This window comes from Erinaceus europaeus, chromosome 9 (assembly GCF_950295315.1).
Source record: "Erinaceus europaeus chromosome 9, mEriEur2.1, whole genome shotgun sequence".
In the NCBI taxonomy this organism is placed as follows: domain Eukaryota; kingdom Metazoa; phylum Chordata; class Mammalia; order Eulipotyphla; family Erinaceidae; genus Erinaceus; species Erinaceus europaeus.
The window spans coordinates 66,183,803-66,208,962 of NC_080170.1; the positions used below are offsets into that span (position 1 = coordinate 66,183,803).

General features: G+C 44.7%; 1 protein-coding gene across 1 annotated transcript; it reads left to right on the forward strand.

Moving 5' to 3' along the window:
• The first annotated feature begins 3,030 nt into the window (after positions 1-3,030).
• Positions 3,031-9,863, forward strand: LOC103122706 (intelectin-2-like). Its single transcript, XM_007533315.2, has 8 exons — positions 3,031-3,155; positions 3,356-3,419; positions 4,007-4,096; positions 4,466-4,713; positions 4,972-5,130; positions 5,765-5,885; positions 8,482-8,585; positions 9,506-9,863. The coding sequence occupies exons 1-8, from the start codon at positions 3,144-3,146 to the stop codon at positions 9,653-9,655; spliced, it is 948 nt and encodes a 315-aa protein (XP_007533377.2). The 5' UTR covers positions 3,031-3,143; the 3' UTR covers positions 9,656-9,863.
• The last annotated feature ends 15,297 nt before the right edge of the window (positions 9,864-25,160 follow it).

Below are 25,160 nucleotides of genomic sequence, written 5' to 3' on the forward strand. Positions count from 1 at the left end.
ATCATTACGCATATATAAACACTGATATTGTGAATAAAGCTGAATAACTTCATAAGGATTCTTCCTAGTCTGTCTTTGTAATTAATCCTATCTTTCCTTAAGGGACTGGAATACTGACTGAGATAGCCCCAGCAGTGCTCTTGGGAAAGCAGCACACTAACCAAGAGAGATATTTCACAGACCCATCTCTACCATCACTGGTCACTTCCATCAGGAGTGTCATCATTATCCCTTCTGTGGGTCTCTCCAGGCCCTTGTCCTCACTAGCAATAGTAGGGGCTGCCCTGCTCTCTGAAGGGAGGCTGGATGGGTCATCCTCCTCTGACACTCAAGGAATTCTGGTCCTGAAATGAGTGCAGCCTAAAATGTTCCCAGCTATGACTGTAAGCTCAGACTGAGAAGGACTCAGAGGTTATACAGACTCCTGCACTAAATACCAATATACAGTGGGCTCCCAGTCAGGTTGATGTGGCAAACAGTTAAATATGTCTCTGCCCTAATCTAGCTTTCAAATTCTAGTGTCTCTCTCTCTCTCTGTCTCTCTCTCTCTTTCTGGTTTTTGTTTTGTTTCTATTGTCACCAGGTTTATCTCTGGGGCTCTGTGTCAGCACTACAAATCAATGGCTTCTGGTGGCCATTTCCCCCTTTTTTTTTTTCTACTTTATTTTTACCTGACAGGACAGAGGGAAATTGAGAAGAAAGGGGAGATGGGGAGGGAGAGAGAAAGATAGACAGCTGTTGCACCACTCATGAAGTGTCCTCCCTGCAGGTGATGTTCAGGACCTTAAGCCTGGGTTATGTGCACTTAACAGAGAGGGGCACCACCTGGCCCCTCAGGTTCTATACTCTACTCTGACACTATTCTCCCAGACAATATTTCTAGTCAACCTCCATTTTAGTGATCAATGTCAGAGAGCAATTACAGAAGTCCTGGGCCCCTAGGAACATAACTACAATAGACATCCTAGCTTCTCACCACCCCAGGGTCCCTCTTCACATTTATTCTATTCCTACACATTGAAAAAACATTTTGTACTACTTTATATGTACTACCTTTTAGCCACCAGGTTGCAAATGCTACTATGATTCCGTTCTGAGCTCTCTGGGCAGATGACCTTGTCAAGACCCCAAATCTCACCTCTTCAGAATCCTGCCCCACTAGGGAAAGACTGATAAAGGCTGGGGGTGTGGATCAACCTGCCAATGTCCATGTCCAGTGGAAAACAATTACACATTCTGCACCCCAAAAATAATTTTGGCCCATACTCACACAGGGGAGAAATGTTAGGGGAAGATGACCAGAGGGCTTTGAATCTCAATCCCACTGATGGTGACCTTAGAAGAACTATTGCAGTTTCTGCTGGAGGGAGATTTGGAAACAAATCTCTAGTGGTGAAAATGGTGTGAAATTATATTCCTATTGTGGGCTTAACCAGCAGTGCTATCACCCAGCCCCTCTTTTTTAAATTTTTTAAAATTATCTTTATTTATTAGATAGAAACAGCAAAAAATTGAGAGGAAGAAGGAGACTGAGGAAGAGAGACAGAGAGACACTTGCAGCGCTGCTTCTCTACTCATAATGTTTTCCTCCTGTAGGTGGGGACTGGGGTTTTGAACCTAGGTCTTTGCACTTTGTAACGTGTGCTCAGCCAGACATGCCACCACCCAGCTCCCTAGTGCTATGTTTCTTTACATCATTTTGACCATTTTGTAAAAATAAATCAATGATTAAAAATACCCATGATCCTTGGAAACTTCCACCTCCAACACCAGAGGTTTGAATTTCAACACTCAGGTGACACAGAGCTCACTATGACCTTTCTCAGCAACCCTGAGAATATTTTGAAAAGTCATTGAAGGATTTCATTATATTTTCCTATCACATACGGTGCTTGCATAGCCATCATTTCCAATAAGAATAGTTCCAGACTGAGATGTGTTTTCATTTCACTAATTTTTTAAATTAGTTAATTTTTACAGTAGTATTTTTCATCTTTGGTTTATGGTGGTGCTGAAGATTGAACCTGGAACTCAGAGTGTGAGGCAGAAAGTTTATTATTATTAATAATATTTGCCTGATCACTAATATGCTCTGGCTATGATGGTATGGGGGATTAAATCTGAGACCTTGGAGCCTGAGGGATGAGAGTCTCTTTGCTTAACCATTATGCTATCTACCCCCATCCAGCAGAAAGTATTTTTTTAAATGCCATCATGCTATCTCCTCAAGCAACTTCATTTATTTATTTGTTGTTTACACAATGTAGATAGAGATTGGAGGGAGAGGGAGACAAACCAAAGCTTTGCTCTGGCACATGGGGCACCAGGAATGCCTTGTTACAAATGCTATTGTACAATGAGCATTAAGAGATCAGCTCTCCTATTAGTGATGCTCCTTTAGAGATGAAGAAAGCACAGATGACTGTACTTTTCCTCAGATTGTTCGACATAGGGCATGAGTGTGTGTGTGCTTAGAGAGCACAGGTGCTAAAGCAGATGGGGGAGATGATCTAGCTGGTGGTGATGGCAAATGCAGGTAAAGGCTGCATGCATAGTTTAGTACTGGTTTCATTTTGCGGCTTTGATCATTTTAAAGTAGTTATAAGAGTGAGGTGTGAGTTTTCACAGAGCCCTAGAAAGGACCCGGGAGGAAGCAAGAGGGTCAGTGAGTGTGTCAGTGGGTGTGCTAGAGAGCCAAAGGGGTGAGGTCTGCACAGTCCTGTGTCAGAGAAGCCAGAGCCCCTGAAGAGGGCATAGGGGAGGGTGTAGGGAAGAGCTGAGGTTCCACCATCCTGGTCTGATACCACTTGTCACACTGTGTGGCTCTGACAAAGCAGGTGTCCCTATTACACATATATGATGTCACCTGTGTGAACACACTCACAGTCCCTCCACCAACAGAGGCAACGCATCTGTTCTTTTGCAGAGGATGGGACAGGGAGGGATAGGGAGTGGGTGTGGCTGTGCCCATAAAGGGCCCAGCACAGTCCCCACAGCAGCACCTCTGCACAGGCAGGAGCTTTGAGTGAGGCTGCACCTGGCAGGGACTCTCAGCACCTGGCTCCTGGGGGCAGACAGGAGGGAGAGACTCTGCTGGGAGGAGGGTGATTCTTACCCAGACCAGACCTGTGTGGGGAGCAGAGATGGAGCCTCAGGTGGGGGCTGGCCTGAGGGTGGGTTTTGGGAAAGGGGCCATGCACTGGGGTTTACAGGCTGCCTCAGGATGGGCTGTCCCAGGAGGTTCCAGAAAGCCAACAGACCTATCACTGGGGGTTCCTGACTAGAGGGTCAAGGTCCAGGGTGGAGGGGGGATAGGAAGGTCAGCCAGTGACCTTGTGCCTCTTGCCCCCCTTAGAGGACACTGTCCAGATGCTGCTTCCTGTTCTTTCTTGCAGTGGCGACCATGGTGCAGAGTGCTGGTGAGTCCCTGGGCAATAATGCAGTGTCTGTTTGTGTCCTGTGTGTGTGTGTGTTCATCGTGTGTGTGTGTGTGTGTGTGTGTGTGTGTGTGTGTGTGTAGGAGTGGTAGTGAGATGAGAGTTTGGATAATCAAGCTTTGGCCATCAGGGAGTCCTAGATGCTCAGAAGCTGGACTGGGCACCAATGTGGTTTGTGCATCTTCTCTGTGACCTGGGTCTCACAGCCATGGTCAGGGAGTAAGGCCTGAGGGCCCCATGGCCCCCACTCCATGTGGCCTGTGTGTCTGCGAGGACTCAGGAGAGAGGGGGAAATCACCATGTCCACTTTCAGCTTCTGCTGCTCCTGTGGACTCACTGTTTGAACACAGAGTCCCATGCTCAGAGACACAGTGGTGGGGTCTGTCACTAGTGGAGAGGAGAGTTCTGTGTCCTCTTGTGCAGACAGGGAACAGAGAGTCCAGCAGACGAAATCCAGAGTCATGCTCACAGCAGGCAGCTGAGCTAGGGACACAGCAGTGTTAGTGCTGGTGACAGGAAAGGTGATGTCACCTGAGCAAACATCACAGGAGGTGTTCTCATTCCTTTAGCTGCAGCACCAGATGGGAGTTGCCCCACTCCAGTGTCCTCACTGCCTCAGAGTTGCAAGGAAGTGAAAATGTTCAACTCTGGAGCCAGAGGTGAGTAAGGACACAAAGGGCCGCTCCTAGAAGTATTTGACCCTGTCTACCCAGCTCTTTCAATTGGTGATGAGGCCTGTGTATGGCCACCCAGCCATATCTGACATGTCCATAAGAACACAATGTCCCTGGTGGCATTCAGAGTGTTTGCACATAGGAATAGGAGACATGATCACAGTTTCCCTGCAAGTCTAGTGTAAAACCTCTGGTGAGTTTCTAAAGACAGAGCTAACCCCAAAGAAACTTCTTTCACACAGAGAGGCGATGAGTGTGGGGACACAGGAGGTGCTGTGCCCTCCCAGCCCTCCTCTCCTGGACTGGTGTGACCACAGCACTCAGACAGGGGGCTCTGGACTCTCCCCTCTGCAGATGGTGTGTATACCCTCCTCACCAAGCAAGGGACCACCTACCAGACCTTCTGTGACATGACCACAGACGGTGGTGGCTGGACCTTGGTGGCCAGTGTGCACGAGAACTTTCTGGCCGGGAGGTGCACGGTGGGCGACCGCTGGAGCAGCCAGCAGGGCAACCGGGCAGACAACCCTGAGGGGGACGGCAACTGGGCCAACTACAACACGTTTGGGTCTGCAGAGGGGGCCACCAGTGACGACTACAAGGTGGGGACCACTGCCACTCTTGAGGAGAGAAGGGAGAATGAGGCTGAGCACTCCAGGCAGAGGGAGGGATGGGATGGAGATGGGGTGGAGAACAGGTAGGGAGAGGAAGAGATGCCTCCATATCCTGGTCACTGAACCATCAAACAGGTGTAAGGAACTGGGCTGTTCTTTCTTACTGGAAGTGGGGTGTCTGAACACTGCTTATTCTTCCTCCCACCATGAGGAGTTGAGTTCTGGGCTCATTGTCTGTCCCTCTAGAACCCTGGCTATTTCGACATCCAGGCTGAGAACCTGGGCATCTGGCAGGTCCCCAACAAGACCCCACTGGAGAACTGGAGGAGCAAAGCCCTGCTGAGGTACCGCACCACCTCAGGATTTTTCCAGACCACAGGAAAAAATCTGTTTGGCCTTTACCAGGTAAGGATGTGCACAGCTGGCTAGGGGGCTTTTCATCTGAGCCAAGTGCTGGGTGAGGACTGAGGTCTGGCCTCTGCACTGGCTGCTCTTGTCCTCTGTTGTAACTTGACTGCGTGTGTTCCTCTCTGAGAAACTCAGAGTCAGGCTGGAAGATGCTGAGGCAGAGCATGGAGGTTGAGAGGGTGGTGGAAAGGGCAGGTGAAATTTAGGTTATTTTAAAAATTTTATTTATTGATTGATGAGTAATATAGGAGGAAACAGAAAGAAGAAGACATCACCCTGGTACATGAGCTGCTGGGGATCACATGCTTGAGATTCAATGCTTTATCTACTGCACTACCTTCCAGACCAGGGGCTGGTGAAGTATTAGTCATTTGGATAACGCTCTGCTTTGCCATGGTTGTGACCCAGCTTGAGCCCAGCTCCCCCTGCTTTGTAGAAAGTAACAGTGCTGTGGTCTCTCTAAATAAATAAATAAATAAATATGAGATCGGATAGGAGGAAGGACTTTTAGCCAGGGGATGGAGGGGAAGACACTGTCCTAAGACTATCTGTGAGTGTTATATCTGAGGCATCAGTCTCAGGAAGACAACATCCCACACTTTTCTCACCACCTGTGTTTGGGGTCCTGCAGAAATACCCAGTCAAGTTTGGAATAGGCAAATGCCTGAAGGATAACGGCCCAGCCATTCCTGTCGTCTATGACTTTGGGGATGCTAAGAAAGCTGCCTCTTATTACTCACCTGGTGGTCGCAGTGAGTGTCTTATATCCGTCCTTGCACTATTGTCAAAGTGGTTAAGCACAGCCCTGCTAATGGTGAGCATTCACGAACACTTGCATGTGCCAAATCTTTTTAAAGCATGAGACATATTTTATTTCCTTTTAATCATCATAGAAAACTCAGTGTTAGAACTGTTACTTTCTCAGGCTGGGGAAATAACATAGTCGTTCTGCAAAGGGCACTCATGCCTGAGACTCTGAGGTACCAGGTTTAATCCCCAGCACCACCCTTAGTTTGAGCTGAGTAGTGTTCAGGTCTTTCTCTCTCTTTCTCATTAAAATAAATAAATGAATAGAATATATATATATTTTAAAAATTACTATCTTCTCCTGGGTGAGGAGTCAATACTCACTTTTTAACCTGCCCCCCCCCCCATTAGTTCTAGCAGTTAAGAAAAGAGCAGCCCTTTAGTGCCCTCTGTTGGTAGTACATAGCAGTTACCCCCAGCTTGCTCCAGGCTAAATATACCAATCAATATAAACTGAACTAGTGAAATAATATACATCTTTTTTTTTAAAGAAAACAATTTTATTTATTTATTCATGAGCAATGATAGGAGAGAGAGAGAAAGATAGAACCAGATGTCACTCAGGTACATGTGCTGTCAGGGATTGAGTCAGGACCACATTCTTGAGAATCCAATGCCTTATCCAGTGCACCACCTCCCAGACCACAAATAAAATATGTCTTTACAGAAGTAAAGGGAAGCAGAGGCAGCAGTGCTTAGACTCCCAACTCCAGAAAGAAAGAACATCTCTTAACTCCCTAGTAACCTCTTTTCAGGAAAGTAGTTGAGACTTGGAGGGGACTCTCTCTCTATCTCTATCTCTCTCTCTCTCTCTCTCAATAGGAGTACTGACTGTATCTGGCTTATTGTAGTTCTGGCTTATGTTGTGTGTGTGTGATGGGGAAAGACTAAACTCAGGACTTAGCCTCAGGCATGAAAACTTATTATAATCATTATGCTGTCTCCGTCACCCTCTCTATTTTGTGAAGATTTATTTACCTCTTTATAGGAGAAAGGAGGAGAGAAACAGAACCAGAACATCTCTCTAGCACACGATGTCAGGCACGGAACTCAGGGACTCACACTTGAGAGTCCAGTGTTTGTCCATTGCACCATTTCCTGAGACACTAAAACAAAACTTTAAAGAAAGACAATGTGTGATAGCAAAGTGGTTTATGCAACAGACAATCTGCCTGAGGTTCAGAGGCCCAAAGTTCAATGCCTGAAAAGACTAGAGGTCAGCATTGAGCAATGCTCAACAATAAATTAGGGGTTGGGTGATTTCTCACTCAGTAGAGGACACCTGCTTCCATTCACAAGGACTCAGACTTGAGGGTTTGTTCCAATGTGCATGGGTGGAGCCAGATGAGCAGTGAAGTAATGCTGCAGGCATTTTCCTTTCTCTTTGTCAACATCTTTTTTTCTTTTCTCCTTCTCCTTCTCCTTCTCCTTCTCCTTCTCCTTCTCCTTCTCCTTCTCCTTCTTCTTCTTCTTCTTCTTCTTCCCCTTTCTCCTCCTCCTCCTCCTCCTCCTCCTACTCTTCTTTTTTTCTGTTACCAGAGCACTGCTCAGCTCTAGCTTATGGTGGTACAAGGGATTGAACCTAGGACTTTGAAGCTTAATGCATGAATCTCTTTGCATAACGATTATGCTATCTATCTACCCCTGTCCTCTTTCTCAACCTCTATCAGAAAGAAAAATGATGTTGTAAGCAGTGCAGTCCTACAGGCACTGAGCACCAATGGGAGCCCTGGTAGAAAAAAATTCTTTAAAAAAAAAAAAAAAGAAAAGAAGAAATGTGGAGAATCTTTCCTAAGGAAAGAATAGTATTCACTACTGGGAGAAAATGTTTCTCCTTCTCTTTCTCCTTCTCTGCCTCCTCCTCCTCCTTCACCTTCACCTTCTCCTTCTTCTTCTTTTTCTTCTTCTCATTTTTAATAGAGCATTGATCAAATCTGGCTTATGGTGGTGTGGGGGATTGAACCTGACACCTTGGAGCCTCAAACATGAGAGTGTCTTTCCACAACCATTATGTTATCTATCCCACCCAGAAATTTTTACTTCTATAAATTGTAGTAATTAATTTCTTTTTTAAAGAGTCATTTCTCTCTATAATCACAGAAATAAATCTTTTGTTAGACAATTATCACTTTTACTGTGAGTTTTTTGTTTGTTTGTTTGTTTGTCTATTACTGGGTGTGTCTATTCTCTCAGGAAATGGCAGACAGAGTCACACCTGTTGAAGGAAATGTCAGATAATCAGAGATGTCTCTTCTGACCATGGCTCCCCCTGCTGGGCCTTTGCAGGATTCCTGTGGATCTTTCTGGGAGTCTGGCTCCTCCTGGAACCTTTTTCAGACCAGGTGCTCTGTGAGTCCTGGCATGTCCTCTGCCAGATGGAGAGAAGGTCATTCCTGGCCAAGGCCAAGGCCAGGCCCAGGCTGTCCTGCTCTGCAACTGCTGTAGTATTGGGGTGAAGCTGAGGAGGGAACCCCTGCAGGTACAGGGAAGCAGCCTCTAGGTCCTCCTGACACTTGACTTCTCTCTCCTCTTCTTTTCCAGATGAGTATGTGACTGGATTCATCCAGTTCCGGGTGTTTAATAATGAGAAAGCAGCCCACGCCATGTGTCCTGGGTTAAAAGTCACTGGCTGTAACACAGAGCACGTGAGTTTTGTGGAAACAAGGTGTGTGTGTGTGTGTGTGTGTGTGTGTGTGTGTGTGTGTGTGTGTGCACTTACACATAAGCAGGAGCCACTTTGGTTCATTGGTTGCCAGGAATCATACTCAGGACCTCATACTTGAGAATCTAGAACATTATCTACAGGCCACTTCCCTGCCTGCTCATTAGAGAATTTTGGGCAAGTACTGTGTGACTAGTTCACTTATACTGTGATGATTCTGACAGGGGTAGGAAAATGGACATTGGTCAGGGAACTAGGGGTTGGCAAACCTGAAGCAGGTGTTCTGGACAAGGCTGAAGGAGCAGGTGGGTCAGGGACATTTAGCAGGTGGATCAGCCATTCCTGATACCAGATTAACAGGGATGGCAAGGAGAAAGCCAACATCATTTTTATTTTGTATGATTGGGTCCTGAGAATTAAAAAAGGTGACAGGACAGGAGAAGGCACAGGGTTAACAGGAGAGTGGGTGTGTCTGTGGGCTCTAGGAAGGGTCTAGAAAGTTGGGGTGTCCAGGTGGAGGCACTCAGGGGCAAGTGCAGGTGGGTCTCAGGTAAGAAGCAGAGCTGCGGTCTCAGACAAGCAGGAGTCACTGGTGACAGGGACAGAGGACAGGAGCTCATGTCCTAGAGGGGAGGAGCCCCAGCAGAGAAGGGGTAAGGACTGAGCCCTGAGAGGCAGCACTGGGTGATGGCTGAGGAAGAGGGGGAAGGAAGGCTGAAATGGAGGTGGAGAAAGCAAGGCAGTGAAGACAGAGGGGACCCCAAGCCCAATAGGGAAGAAGGAAGATGGGAGGGTTGTCTAGTCCCATGAGGTCTGGGAGGAGGCAGGATCATGGAGCTTAACCTTGACGGTCTCACTGTGTGGGCAGCTGACTCTCCCTGTGTCTCTCCTCCTTGCTCTCAGCACTGCATTGGTGGAGGCTACTTCCCACAGGCCAGTCCCAAGCAGTGTGGGGACTTCTCCTCCTGGGATTGGAGTGGATACGGGACTCATACTTTAGTGAGCAACAGCCTGGCAATAACCGAGGCAACTGTACTGCTGTTCTACCGCTGAGACATCAGAGATGGAAAACCAGATCCTCTCCTCACCCAGATCCTCAGGGGTGAAAACAAGATAAAACAACAAAATTATACTAACCAGCAGACCATGATAATAAATAATGTGAAGTTGGAGCACTGGTTTTTTGCACCATTTTGGTAATATGGTAAACACAAATCAATTATTTAAAACAACTTATTCTTGGGTTAGGGTGACAACATATGGTTCTGCAAAAGACTCTCCTGCCTGAGCCTCTGGGTTCCCAGGTTCAATCACTAGCACCACCATAATCCAGAGCTGAGCAGTGCTCTCGTCTCTCTTTCTCTGTATCTCCCTTATTAATAAAATAAAATGATCATTCTCCCTGGACAATTCTACCTCCATCATGTGAGTCTGGGCTATTAAACAATGAGTGACACAGCACACATCCATGCTTTTTCTAGAGAAACCAAAAATAGATTGAAGAAAAATGGAAGGATTTCATTTCTCTTTTTCCTCCTCCACCACTTAGCCTAATCATCTCCCTCAGTAGAAATAGCTCTAGCAGACAGCATGCTTTTATGTAGGTTTTAGTGACACCAATAGAAACACAGCCATCCATTTCCTGTATTCTTCCAGCACTGCCAGTCCTTTGAGTGTCTCCAAAATCATTCTGGTCCCAATTTCATCGTATTCTCATAGATTTGTCAGATACTGGATTCTCCACAATTCACCACAGTTCTGACACCCTCTGCTGGGATTTGGCCATGGATCTGGATCCCATGTTGAGGTTTCAGTCCTCAGGACCCTCTCCTCCATCTACCCCAGTTGTCAGCCTAGTTGTCACTGTGCTGCTGACAGGAGGTTTCTATAGCCTTTGTCCTGGTTTCAGCTGATTTGCTTGAACAGCTCACAGAATCCAGAGAGACATGTCACTTACTAGGCTCGGGTGTCACAAAGGACACAATGGCCAGGTGAGGGCAGCGAAGCAGCTTCTGGTCCTTTCCAAGAACTGCCGCTCAGCTTTAGACTCACAGAGTGTGGTTTTTATTTATCTTCCAGCTAGAGTGGGTGTCTGACACCTTTATAGCTCTGTCCATACCAAAGAGCAAGATTTTAATAGAGTGTGACAGACAGAGAAGGAGAGAGAAATGGAGAGACACCTGAAACCAATAGCCCTGCTCCATCACTGGTGAAGCTTCCCCCTTGCAGGTGGGGACCTAGGGACTGACCCAGGTTCAGTTGTGAGCTCTATCCAATGATCCACCACTTTGCCTTTGCATAATGGTAGGATTTCATTAATTGTTTTAAATATGTATTTGGTATCTTGACATTAAAGCTCCTGAAATGTATTAATTAATCCTAAAGGGGTTAGAACATTTAGATTTGCCAGAAATAACCCATCCAACCCACAGTAAAAACAGGAAGGGTGGTGGTAGTGTAGAGTATTAATCTGGTATCTTGGGTAATCAGACATTACCTCATGTCTTTCTCTGTCTCTCTTTTAAGCAGAACACTGCCAGCCCTGGCTTATGATTTATAGTTTATGGTGCTATTGGGGATTGAACCTGTGGCCTTGGAGCCTCAGGTTGGACAGTCTTTTGCATCCCTGTTATGCTGTCTTCCCAGTCCATGGCTACTTCTCTTTGTCATTTTCAGTCACAATATGGGTGTTTGCAGATAACATGGATGCCATCTGCACTTGGGAGAGAAGGAGTGTTCAGGTGAAAGTCTCAGGACTTTTTCTGCCATCTGGGGAGTTGTCAGGGCCTGGCTTAATCTCTTCCAAGGAGATCCAAGGTCAATGTTTATTTTCATTGGTTAGATACAAGAGGGTGTGAAGAAAATTGCAAATGTTAGTTTAGAGAGTTACAGCCAGGTGTTTTAGGAAAGAAAAAGCTCTCAGTACAGTTAATTATCAGTCTAATGTTGACAAAATAATAAACAAAATTTTCTTCAAACAACTATCCCCACATTTTTCTTAGAGCCTTTCCCAAAGAGTACAGTAAGTTTCTGTCATTAAACTCGACCAGATTATCTAGATAAATAAAAACACACTTTTAAGAGTAGTAGGTGTGGAGCATGGAGTTTGCCTAGAGATTATGCAGGAAGGTTTTCGTGCCTGAGTCTCCAAGGTTCCAGGTTCAATCTGCAGGACCACCATAAACCAGAGCTGAGTAGTGCTCTGGTCTCTATTTCATCTGTCTGTTTTCTCTTTCTCTCTCTCTTTCAATAAAACAACATAACTATTTTTTTATTTAAGAAGGGATAAATTAACAAAACCATAGGGTAGGAGGGGTACAACTCCACACAATTCCCACCACCCAATCTCCATATCCCATCCCCTCCCCTGATAGCTTTCCCATTCTCTATCCCTCTGGGAGCATTGACCCAGGGTCATTGAGGGTTGCAGAAGGTGGAAGGTCTGGCTTCTGTAATTGCTTCCCCGCTGAACATGGACATTGACTGGTCGGTCCATACTCCCAGTCTGCCTCTCTCTTTCCCTTCTTCTTCTTCTAGCGTTTGCCCTTCTTCCGTAGCCAGTCAACAGCATCAGGTTGAGCCTGATGTAAAGTTTCGAGACCTCCTTTGAATCTGGAGAGGTGGCAGTCATTGACTATGTGGGTCATAGTCTGTCTGTAGCCGCAGGGGCAGTTCGGGTCATCTCTGGCTCCCCAGCGATGGAACATAGCAGCGCACCGGCCATGGCCTGTTCAATAGCGATTGAGGAGGGCCCAATCATAATGTGCTAGGTCAAAGCCTGGTTGACGCTTGCAGGGGTCTGTGATGAGGAGTTTGTTCTTTACCTCAGCTGACTGCCAACTCTGTTTCCAAGAGACTGGAACAGAGAAGTTCAGTGTAGGCATAGGGGACCAGATTGGGTGACGAGACGTCAAGCGTTGGACAGGGTGGGCGAAGATATCCGTGTATATTGGCAGGTCCAGTTGAGCGTAGACATGGGAAATGAACTTAGTTGATGCCGCATCCCGACGAATATCTGGTGGGGCGATGTTGCTAAGAACTGGCAGCCATGGAACCGGGGTGGAACAGATGGTTCCAGAAATTATCCTCATAGAGGAATATAATTTGGAATTGACCTAGTGGACATGGGGGCTACGGAACCATACTGGGGCACAGTATTCTGCAGTGGAATAGCATAATGCCAGAGATGATGATCGTAGTGTGGAAGCGCTCGCGCCCCATGAGGAGCTGGCCAGTCTTGCAATGATGTTATTCCTCGCGCCCACCTTTGCTGCAGTTTTTTTGAGATGTTCGTGAAAAGGCAGAATGCAATTGAGAGTAACGCCAAGATAGACTGGCTGGGCTTCATGCCGGATTCTCGTATCGCCAAGCTGCACATTAAGCTCACGCGAGGCCAAGGCATGGTGTAGATGGAAAACAGATGATACCGATTTTGCAGTGCTAGGGATTAGTCGCCATTTTTTACAGTAATCAGATATCAGAGACATGTCTTTCGTGAGTTTTTCCTCGAGGATGTCGAACATTGATGCCTGAGTTGCACAGCAGATGTCATCGGCGTAGATGAACTTCCTTGAAGAAGTTTCTGGGAGGTCATTGATGTAAATATTAAATAGCGTAGGAGCCAGAACAGAGCCCTGGGGGAGGCCACTTGAGACAAGTCTCCATCTGCTAGACTTGTCACCCAGATGTACCCGGAATCTTCTGTTTTGGAGAAGAAATGATATAGTGTTGGCCACCCATGGAGGCAGGCATCTTGAGATCTTGACTAGGAGACCACGGTGCCAAACCATGTCATAGGCTGCTGTGAGATCAACAAAGACAGCATCCGTCTTTAAATTCTTCTGGAATCCATTTTCAATGTAAATTTCCCTAGTGGGGTGCGTCTCTGGGGAAGCAGAGCTCCAGGACACACTGGTAGGGTCTTCAGTCCAGGAAGCTTGGCCGGCATCCTGATGACATCTGGATCTTGGTGACTGAAAAGAGAGTTAACATACAAAGCCAAACAAATTGTTGAACAATCATGGACCCAAAGCTTGGAATACTGGAGAGGAAGTGTTGGGGGGGTACTCACTGCAAACTCTAGTGTACTTCTGCTTTCAGGTATATATTTTGCAGTAGTTTATGGATATGTGTGAACATATGCTCTCTCTCATAGAAACTGGTGTATATCTAGGTTTTGGGACTTTGTTAGAAAGTGAACCACCTGGGATGGAATTAGAGTATACTATGAAAGGAAAAGTATCACCCGAGTAATGAAGCTGAAGGGTTGTCATTCCACACGTGAAGTCTCTGGACACAGTCTGAGCTGAAGCATGTTGAGGTGGCCATCGTTGTGTTGATTAGGTTGTGATCAGCAGATGCAACATTATTTGATATGGATTGGGAGAGGCATACAGGAAAGTGGGCCCTATCGAAGGGTTCCAGGACTGGGGGAAGTAGAGGCTCTATAGTGGAGATGTGAGGATCCTGCTGTCTTAGGGTTCAAAAAGACAATCAATAGTTAATGTTATCATCACATTATTTGGTAATTGGGTTAACTTTGAAAAGTCCTTTTGTTAGGGTTTGCTGTACAGTATCCAGTGTCTTGTATATAGCTGTGCTATTGGTTGCTTCTGATCTACTTTGTCTAGGCTTTTGAGAGAGTCCGCATATCAAACACACAGCCTATATATTAAAAAGACTTAGTCTGTGTTTTAAAAAACTTCGAGGGGGTTCCCAGAAGATGGCGGACTGAGAAGCTGCTAGTGGCTTGAGCTCTGACCACATCTTCTGGAAATGGTAGGATTTTCTGCCTTTAGTAGGCCAGTCAATAAGAGGTCCTAGCGGTGACACCAAGGAGGTGACTATAACTTAATTTGGGTTAAGAAATAGAGTAGAAAAAAAGGGAAAAAAATTTTTTTTCCTTTTAATTATTAATCACACTGTCTCCCCCTTCCCCCACCCCCATAACCAGTCCCTGGGGACCAGCTCCTAGCAGGCTCCCCTGCTGAGCTTCTGTCTTTACAAAATTCTTGTCCCACCAGGGAGTATCATTCATTGAGTCTATACCCTTCTGAAACCTCTTGCCTTTTTTCTTTCTAAGTATCCAACCCCCCACACCCTGCATAGCTAATTAAATAATTATAAATAAATAAATAAATGAACTCTTTTCTTTCACTGCTCTTTTATGACTGTTCTTTTTCTTATCTTTTTCTTTTTTCTCTCTCTCTTTCTTTTTTAATTATTTTTCTCCTTCTTGTCATTCTTTCTTCCTTAATCCTACAGCTTCCAAAGCCAAAGCCCCCAGCCCCCACACCACCAAACAGTGTGCTTTTTTGAATTCACTGATACACATTTGGGAATTATTTTGGGGAAGAATTTCGACTCAGTGTGGACTCCCACTGCGAGTGTCTCTGCTCAACTTCCCTTCCTCCTTTAGCCACCCCTAGAATATACAGTGGATAGTAGATTTGAATAACTGTCTATTTCAGCTATCCTTGTCTAGTCCTGAGGTGTTTTTTTTTCTTCTCATTCTTAACAATCAGCTGCCTCTGATCTCGAGGTTTGAGGTAATCTGGGACAGGTTTTTTTTTTTTTACCCTGCTCTAATTTATTATTAATATTATATAAAGGCATATATCTTCCCCCCCTTTAGGTTGATCAGAATTAACTCTTAGGGTATCTTTCATTGCTAGGGTAGTGGGCATCTTATCTATTGTGGGAGGAACTTATCTCCTTACTCCTACCTCCTCTACAGACTCTCCCCTCCCTCCTCCTCCTAGCTAATTAAAAATTAAATTAAATTAAATTAAAAATAAAGTAATAAAAAAACCTTTCCTTTCACTGCTCTTTAATTGCAGATCTTTTACTTTTTTCTTTTTTAATTTTTTTTTAATTTAAGAAAGGATTAATTAACAAAACCATAGAGTAGGAGGGGTACAACTCCACACAATTCCCACCACCCAATCTCCATAGCCCACCCCCTCCCCTGATAGCTTTCCCATTCTCTATCCCTCTGGGAGCATGGACCCAGGGTCATTGAGGGTTGCAGAAGGTAGAAGGTCTGGCTTCTGTAATTGCTTCCCCGCTGAACATGAGCGTTGACTGGTCGGTCGATGCTCCCAGTCTGCCTCTCTCTTTCCCTAGTAAGGTATGTCTCTGGGGAAGCTGAGCTCCAGGACACATTGGTGGGGTCTTCAATCCAGGGAAGCCTGGCTAACATCCTGATGGCATGTGGAACCTGCTGATTGAAGAGAGAGTTAACATACAAAGCCAAACAAATTGTTGAGCAATCATAGATCCAAAGCTTGGAATAGTGGAGAGGAAGTGTTAGGGAGGTACTCACTGCAAACTCTAGTGTACTTCTGCTTTCAGGTATATATTTTGCAGTAGTTTATGAACACGTGTGAACATAAGCTCTCTCTCACAGAAACTGGTGTATATCTAGGTTTTGGGACTTTGTTAGAAAGTGAACCACCTGAGATGAAATTAGAGTGTACTATAAAAGGAAAGGTCTCACCCGAGTAATGAAGCTGAAGGGTTGTCATTCCACACGTGAAGTCTCTGGATACAGTCTGAGGTGAAGCATATTGAGGTGGCAATCGTTGTGTTGGTTAGGTTGTGGTCGGCGGATGCAATATTATTTGATATGGATTGGGAGAGGCATACGGGAAGAAGGTGGCTCTCTTCAATAAATGGTGCTGGGAAAACTGGGTTGAAACATGCAGAAGAATGAAATTGAACCACTTTATCTCACCAGAAACAAAAATCAACTCCAAATGGATCAAAGACCTAGATGTCAGACCAGAAACAATCAAATACTTAGAGGAAAACATTGGTGAAACACTTTCCCACCTACACCTCAAGGACATCTTTGAAGAATCAAACCCAATTGCAAGGAAGACTAAAGCAGAAACAAACCAATGGGACTACATCAAATTGAAAAGCTTCTGCACATCCAAGGAAACTATTAAACAAACAGAGAGACCCCTCACAGAATGGGAGAAAATATTCACATGCCAGACATCAGACAAGAAACTAATCACCAAAATATATAAAGAGCTCAGCAAACTTAGCACCAAAAAAGCAAATTACCCCATCCAAAAATGGGCAGAGGAAATGAACAAAACATTCACTACAGAGGAGATCCAAAAGGCTAACAAACATATGAAAAACTGCTCTAGGTCACTGATGGTTAGAGAAATGCAAATTAAGACAACACTAAGATACCATCTCACTCCTGTAAGAATGGCATACATCAAAAAGGACAGCAGCAAGAAATGCTGGAGAGGATGTGGGGACAGAGGAACCCTTTTACATTGCTGGTGGGAATGTAAATTGGTACAGCCTCTGTGGAGAGCAGTCTGGAAAACTCTCAGAAGTCTAGACATGGACCTTCCATATGATCCAGTAATTCCTCTCCTGGGGTTATACCCCAAGGACTCCATAACACCCAACCAAAAAGAGGTGTGTACTCCTATGTTCATAGCAGCACAATTCATAATAGCTAAAACCTGGAAGCAACCCAGGTGCCCAACAACAGATGAGTGGCTGAGAAAGCTGTGTTATATATACACAATGGAATACAATGGAATACTATCAAGAACAATGAACCCACCTTCTCTGACCCATCTTGGACAGAGCTAGAAGAAATTATGTTAAGTGAGCTAAGTCAGAAAGATAAAGATGAGTATGGGATGATCCCACTCATCAACAGAAGTTGACTAAGAAGATCTGAAAGGGAAACTAAAAGCAGGACCTGACCAAATTATAAGTAGCGCACCAAAGTAAAAGCCCTGTGGTGAGGGGTAGACATGCAGCTTCCTGGGCCAGTGGGGGGTGGGAGTGGGTGGGAGGGATGGGCCACAGTCTTTTGGTGGTGAGAATGGTATTTATGTACACTCTTAGCAAAATGTAGACATATAAATCAGTAGTTAATTAATATGAGAGGGGGAAAATGAATTGTATGTCTCAAAGTTTTTCAAAACACAAACTGAATCTTTTTAATATATAGGCTGTGTATTTGATATGCGGACTCTCTCAAAAGCCTAGACCAAGTAGATTAGAAGCATCCAATAGCACAGCTATATACAAGATACTGTATACTGTACAGCAAACCATAACAAAAGGACTTTTCAAAGTTAACCCAATTAACAAATAATGTGATGATAACATTAACTATCCACTGTCTTTTTGAACCCTAAGACAGCAGGAACCTCACACCTCCACTATAGGGCCCCTACTTCCCCCAGTCCTGGAACCCTTGGATAGGGCCCACTTTCCCGTATGCCTCTCCCAATCCATATCAAATAATATTGCATCCGCCGACCACAACCTAACCAACACAACGATTGCCACCTCAATATGCTTCACCTCAGACTGTATCCAGAGACTTCACGTGTGGAATGACAACCCTTCAGCTTCATTACTCGGGTGAGACCTTTCCTTTTATAGTACACTCTAATTTCATCTCAGGTGGTTCACTTTCTAACAAAGTCCCAAAACTTAGATATACACCAGTTTCTGTGAGAGAGAGCTTATATTCACACGTGTTCATAAACTACTGCAAAATATATACCTGAAAGCAGAAGTACACTAGAGTTTGCAGTGAGTACCTCCCTAACACTTCCTCTCCACTATTCCAAGCTTTGGATCTATGATTGCTCAACAATTTGTTTGGCTTTGTATGTTAACTCTCTCTTCAATCAGCAGGTTCCACATGCCATCAGGATGTTAGCCAGGCTTCCCTGGATTGAAGACCCCACCAATGTGTCCTGGAGCTCAGCTTCCCCAGAGATATACCCTACTAGGGAAAGAGAGAGGCAGACTGGGAGCATGGACCGACCAGTCAATGCCCATGTTCAGCAGGGAAGCAATTACAGAAGCCAGACCTTCTACCTTCTGCAACCCTCAATGACCCTGGGTCCATGCTCCCAGAGGGATAGAGAATGGGAAAGCTATCAGGGGAGGGGGTGGGCTATGGAGATTGGGTGGTGGGAATTGTGTGGAGTTGTACCCCTCCTACCCTATGGTTTTGTTAATTAATCCTTTCTTAAATAAAAAAAATTTAAAAAAATTTTAAAATAAGAAAAAAAAGAAAAGAAAAACTTCCAGGCAGTCTTTCCCAGACAGGGTGAAGCTTTGCTTGGTCAGATATTCTTCACTCCATTTGGACCTAAGTCACTTACTCAGAGAAAAAAAAAAATAGCCAAGGGATTTAGAAGGAAACAGGATTGGAATGACACACCTGGTGATCCAGGAATCTTGGTAAAGAATAAAGGTCATCGGGGAGACTGCTAGCAGTGGCTCCATATCCCTGGCATCTGGTTATGGGGAGGTGAAGAGAAATAATAAAAATATTTCCTTTCTTTTTGCTCTATTTTGTAACCCAAATTGAGCTATAGTCACCTTCTTGGTGTCACACTTAAAACACCTTGTTCCCAGTCCCGCTGAAAGCAAGAAACTTACCCTTTCCAGCAGTTGTTGTCAGAGCTCACATAAACAGCTGCTTCCAAGTTGTCATCTTGGCTCCACCAGAAAGATCATTGTGAAAATAACTGTCTCAAATGACAGAAACAAAAGAGTTGCCTGGGAAGGTGCAGGGAAAGAGCATAATGGTCCTGTAGAAAGACTTTCATGCAAGGGAAACTCAAAGCAGAATTTGACTGAATTTGGAGTAGGGCATCAAAGTAAAAACACTGCATTGAGGGTGAGGGTGGATGTTCAGCTTCACGGGGCGGGGTAGGGGGAGGATAGGACACAGTCTTTTGGTGGTGGGAATGGTGTTTATGTACACTCCTACCAATATGTAGTCATATAAATCACTATTTAATTAATATAAGAGGGGAAAAATTGATTGTATGTCTCAAACTTTTTAAAGCAAAGACTGAGTCTTTTTAATACATAGGCTAAGTCTTTGATATGTTGACTCTCTTAAAAGCTTAGACCAAGGAGAACAGAAGCAACTGGTGGCACAGCTACATACAAATAATGTCAAAGGACATAAATTATGGTGATGTTGGGTATTATATGGCAAATCCTAACAAAGGGATTTTTCAAAGTTAACCCAATTACCAAATAATGTGATTATAGCAATAACTATCTATTGTCTTCTTAACCCTAAGACAGCAAGAACCTCCTGCTTCCTCTTTAAAGCCTATATTCCCCCCAGTCCTGGAACCTCTGAGGTGGGGATCACTTTCCTGTATGCTTCTCTCAATTCATACCAAATGATATTACATCCGCCGATCCCAACCTAATCAATGCAGTGAGTACCACCTCAGCATGCTTCACTTCAGACTGTGTCCAGAGACGTCAGGCATGGAATGTCAACCCATCACCCTCTTTACTCGGGTGAGACCTTTCCTTTCATGGTATTCTCTAATTCCATTCCAGGAGGTTCACTTCCTAAAAAAGTCCCAAAACCTAGACATAGACCAGATCCTGTAAGATAGAGCATATGTTCACATGTATCCATAAATTAGGGCAAAATATATATCTGAAAGCAAAAATACACAATAGTCTGTAGTGAGTCAGTATCAAGTTCATAATGAAGTAACGTCCACTTAGACTTAGATACCCTCCTCACCTACTTCCTATTACAGTTCTCTCATTCACTCCAAAGCTAACCTTAGCAAAGCAAGAACTGCAAAAGCTGAATAAGACAAGAGACTGGCATAATTTAACAATGACACTTTAGTCACTATCAGGCCACCCCATCAGCTGGGGCTGTATTTGGGGAGTTCTGAGATTTCCAAACAGACATGATGAGCCTAGACCTCAAATAAATCCCTTTCTCCATTTTTACCAGTCATTTCTACTAGGAACAACACAATAGACCCCTTTGTGGGCCCCCATAGGACCTTGCCCTCAACTTGGATCAACAATAGTAGAGCATGTTCCAACCTCTGAAGTGAGGCTGGACAATATACTCTAAGCTACACCTGAGGAAGATGAGTCCTGATATTGTCGCAGCTTGGAAGGTTCCTACTTATGACCACAGAATGTGAGTTCATATCACAGGGATGCAGAGGTCACAGAGGCACCTAAGCTAATTATGGGCCCCACATCACATCAAATCAATGGGGTTTACAATCAACAATATTTATACACCTTCCCATATTAGGGAGCTACTCTCTTCCCTGATTTAGCTTTCCAGTCCTTCTTCTAGCCATGACTTCATCTCCCCAGACAATAATTAGTATCCACCTGCATATCAGATTTCAGACTCAGGCAAAAAAAAAGAAAAAAAAAAAGCACTAGTATAGCCACAGGCCCTTTGGAATATAACTAAAATATGTCTACTAGCTATCTACAAAATGGAGGACCCCTCTCCAACTCCTGATCTGCACTATTCCAGCCCTAGGTCCATGACTGGTCAACAATTTGTTTGGCTTTGTATGTTAACTCTCTTTTCAACCACCAGGTTACAGATGCTAGCATGATGCTGACCAGACTTCCCTGGACAGAAAACCCCATCAATGTATCCTGGAACTCTGCTTCCCCAGAGGCTTTCCCCACTTGGGAAAGAGAAAGACAGGCTGGGAGTATGGATCATCTTGTCAATTCCTATGTTCAGTGGGGAAGCAATTACAGAAGCCAGACTTTCCACTCTGCATCCCACAGTGACCTTGGGTTCATACTCCCAGAGAGTTAAAGAATTGGTGGGAATTGTGTGGAGTTGTACCCCTCTTATCCTATCATTTAGTCAATGTCTCCTTTTTATAAATAAAAAAAGTTTTAAAAAATAAGAAAGAAAAACTTTCATGCTTAGGTCTTCAAAGTCTCATGTTCAATCCCTCACAATACTATAAGTCAGAACTGAGTAGTGCTCTGCTTAAACAAACAAAACAAAAGTAAGCAAGTCAGGGTTATGGGTAGATGAAAATTTGTTAGAGAATTTACCTATGTCTATGAAATCAATTTTTTTTTTTTTTGGTACCAGAGCCCTACTCAGCTCTGGCTTATGGTAGTGTGGGGGATTGAATCTGGGATGTTGGAACCTCAAGAATGAGAGTTTCTACATAACTATTATGCTATCTACCCCTCAACTATTTATTTTTAAGAAAGAGAGAGAGGCAGAAAAAGAGAATGCAATAGACCACAGTACTGAAGCTTCTTCAATGTAGTGGGGGCCAGGTTTGAAGCTGGGTCATGCACATGGCATCTGATTAGGCATCATCTCCCTAATCACAGCTGACACAGCACTTTCCCCTGCAGGGGTCAGAACTGCCCCCACAGACTCATCCCAGAACACAGACTCAGGAGGGCAGACATGAAATGTAGGGAAATCACCACCAGCAGCACAGAGAAGGGCTCTGGAACACCACAGTGAAAGGGTCTCTCCACTCTACTGATGGTAAGTGATGCTTCTACATGAAAGGTGACTTTCAGGCTGAGTCTGCACAGATGCTCAGAGGCCCACAAGATCCTGAATGACAATGGCATTCAAAGTCACAGATGCTGACAGCACCAGTGTGGAGGGCAGAGCTCATCTCACTCTGGAGCCTGGGGTGCCTGCTGGGAGAAGCAGGAGCTGAAGTGACAGAACTGCAGGGGCAGGCTCAGGAGGATGTCACATGAGGACAGACTGACAGTCCTGATGTGCTGCTTATGCTGGGATGATGCTGACAGGGTTGGGGTACATGGACTTTGGTCAGGGAACCAGGGGTTAGCAACCCTGAAGCAGGTGTTCTGACCAGGAGTTCTGGACAAGGATGAAGGAGCAGGTGGGTCAGGGACACTTAGTGGATGATGGATCAGCCATTCTTGACACCATCCATAGGGGATGGCTGGGGGAAAATAACTTCATTTTTTATTTTAATTTTTTATTATTTTATTTATTGGCTAGAGACAGAGAGAGATCCAGAGGAAAGGTGAGATAAGGAAGTAGAGAGGGAAGAGAGAGACACCCTGCAGCCCTGCTTCACCACTCATGAGCCTTTCCCCCTGCAGGTGGGGGCCAGGGGTTTGAACCTGGATTCTTGAACATTGTAACATGTGCAATCAGCCAGGTGTGCTACCACCTGGCCCCATTCATTTTTATTTTTTATGATTTGGGACTGTAGGTTAGAGTAAGTGACAGGATGGGAGAAGGCATAAGGTCAGCAGGAAAGAGGGTTCCTGTGGGCCCAATGGCGGGGCTGGGGTTTCAAAAGCTGGGAGAGTCCAGGTGGAGGCACTCAGGGGGCAGGTGCTAGTGGGTCTCAGGTAGGAATCATAACTGGGATCACAAACATGCAGAAGTCATTGGTGACAGGGACAGGGGATAGGAGCTCAAGTCCTGGAGGAGAGGAGCCCTGTTAGAGAAGGGGTGAGGTCAGAGCCCTGAGGGGCAGCACTGAGGAATGACTGAGGAAGAGGGTGGGGGTGGGCTGAGAGGGATTGAAGGATGGACAAGGCAGTGAGGACAGAGGGGACCCCAGACCCCACTGGGAGAGAAGGAGGGTGGAAGGAGTGCTTTAAGAAATAATAATCTTTTCAACCAAATCAATGCAACCAGTACCCCACTTCAACATGTTTCACTTTGGACTGTGTTCAGTGACTCCAGGCCTGCAATGTCAAGCCTCCAGCTCCAAAACTGTGGAGGCCTGCAATGTCAAGCCTCCAGCTTCAATACTGTGGTGAGAACTTCCCTAGCTCATAGAACTCCTTAGTTCCATTACAGGTAGTGCACTTCCTAAGAAGGTTATAGAACCTAGATACAGACCAGGGCCCATGAAATAGGGCACATGTGCACATGTATCCATAAGTTGGGGGGGAATATATACTTTAAAGTAAAAGTGTGCAATAGTCTACAATGACTATAGTTGCAACAAGCAAGTAGAAAAGATCAAAAAAGGACACCCTAAAATAATGAATCAAATATTTTCTACTTAGACCTTGATATTTTCCTCACCTACATCCTGTTTTACTTCCTTTAATCACTCTAAGGTTAATCTTCCTAGATAAAGTAAGGACTACAAAAGCTGAATAAGGGCAAGAGACTGCTAAACTCTAATGATGGTCACTTTTTCCCCAACATTTTAATTTTTTAAATTTTTTATTAATAGTTTGTTACAAGGTTGTAAGATTACAATGTGTAGTTCCACACTACATCCAAGACAAAAGTTCTGTATACCAACCATCCCACATCCTGCAAACCAACATAGTTCTCATAAGTCTCACAGGTTTCCTGCTTCTGCTTTGTTTGGATTTTTTTGGCAAGTTCATGTAAATCAGATCTCTAGATTCCACATATGAGTGAAACCATCTGGTAGCTGTCTTTCACTCTTTACTTATTTCACTAAGCATAATCACTTCCAGTTCCATCCAATTTGTCCCAAAGGACACAATATCATCTTTCTGACCATAGAGTAAAATTCCATGGAATATATATCCCATAATTTATTTATCCAGTCATCAGATGATGGGCATTTAGGTTGCGTCTACTCTTTGGTTATAGTGGATAATGTAGCTATGAATGTAGGGGTGCATATGTTACTTTTTTATGGCATTTTTAAAGTTTTTATTTATTACATGGAAACACTGACAAGGCCATAGGATAAAAGGGGTACAATTCCACACAACTCTGGCCACTGGAACTCCATATCCCATTCCCTCCCCTGATAGCTTTCCTATTCTTTAACCCTCTGGGAGTATGGACCCAGGGTCATTGTGTGATGCAGAAGGTGGAAGGTCTGGCTTCTGTAATTGCTTCCTCATTGAACATGGGCATTGACAGTTCGATCCATAATACCAGCCTGTCTCTTTCTTTCCCTAGTGATCTGGGGAGGTTGGGCTCTAGGATACTTTGGTGGGGTTGTCTGCCTAGGGAAGTCATGTTGGCATCATGGTTGCATCTGGAACCTGGTTGCTGAAAGAGTTAAGATAGAAAGCAGAACAAATTATTGACTTTAGTTTCAAAATCATGAAACTAAAGGCAAGCATATTATGGATGGATATTTGGCTTCTCCATTTTGGAAAAAGCTAGTAGGTCTATTTTAGGTATATTCCAAGAGGCCCATGACCCAACTAGTTTTTGCCTGTGCCTGACATCCAATATGTAGGTGACCTAAGCTATTGTCTGGGGGGATCATGTCACAGTTGGAAAAAAACCAGAAAGCTGAATCAGGGAAGAGGGTATTTCCCAAATATGGGAAGAATATATAAATATTATTATTATTTTATAATTTTTTATTTAAGAAAGGATTAATGAACAAAAACATAAGGTAGGAGGGGTACAACTCCACACAATTCCCACCACCCAATTCCATAGCCCACCCCCTCCCATGATAGCTTTCCCATTCTCTAGCCCTCTGGGAGCATGGACCCAGGGTCATTGAGGGTTGCAGAAGGTAGAAGGTCTGGCTTCTGTAATTGCTTCCCCGCTGAACATGGGCGTTGACTGGTCGGTCCATACTCCCAGTCTGCCTCTCTCTTTCCCTAGTAAGGTGTGTCTCTGGGGAAGCTGAGCTCCAGGAAACATTGGTGAGGTCTTCAATCCATGGAAGCCAGGCCAGCATCCTGGTGGCATCTGGAACCTGGTGATTGAAAAGAGAGTTAACATATGGAGCCAAACAATTTGTTGAGCAATCATGGA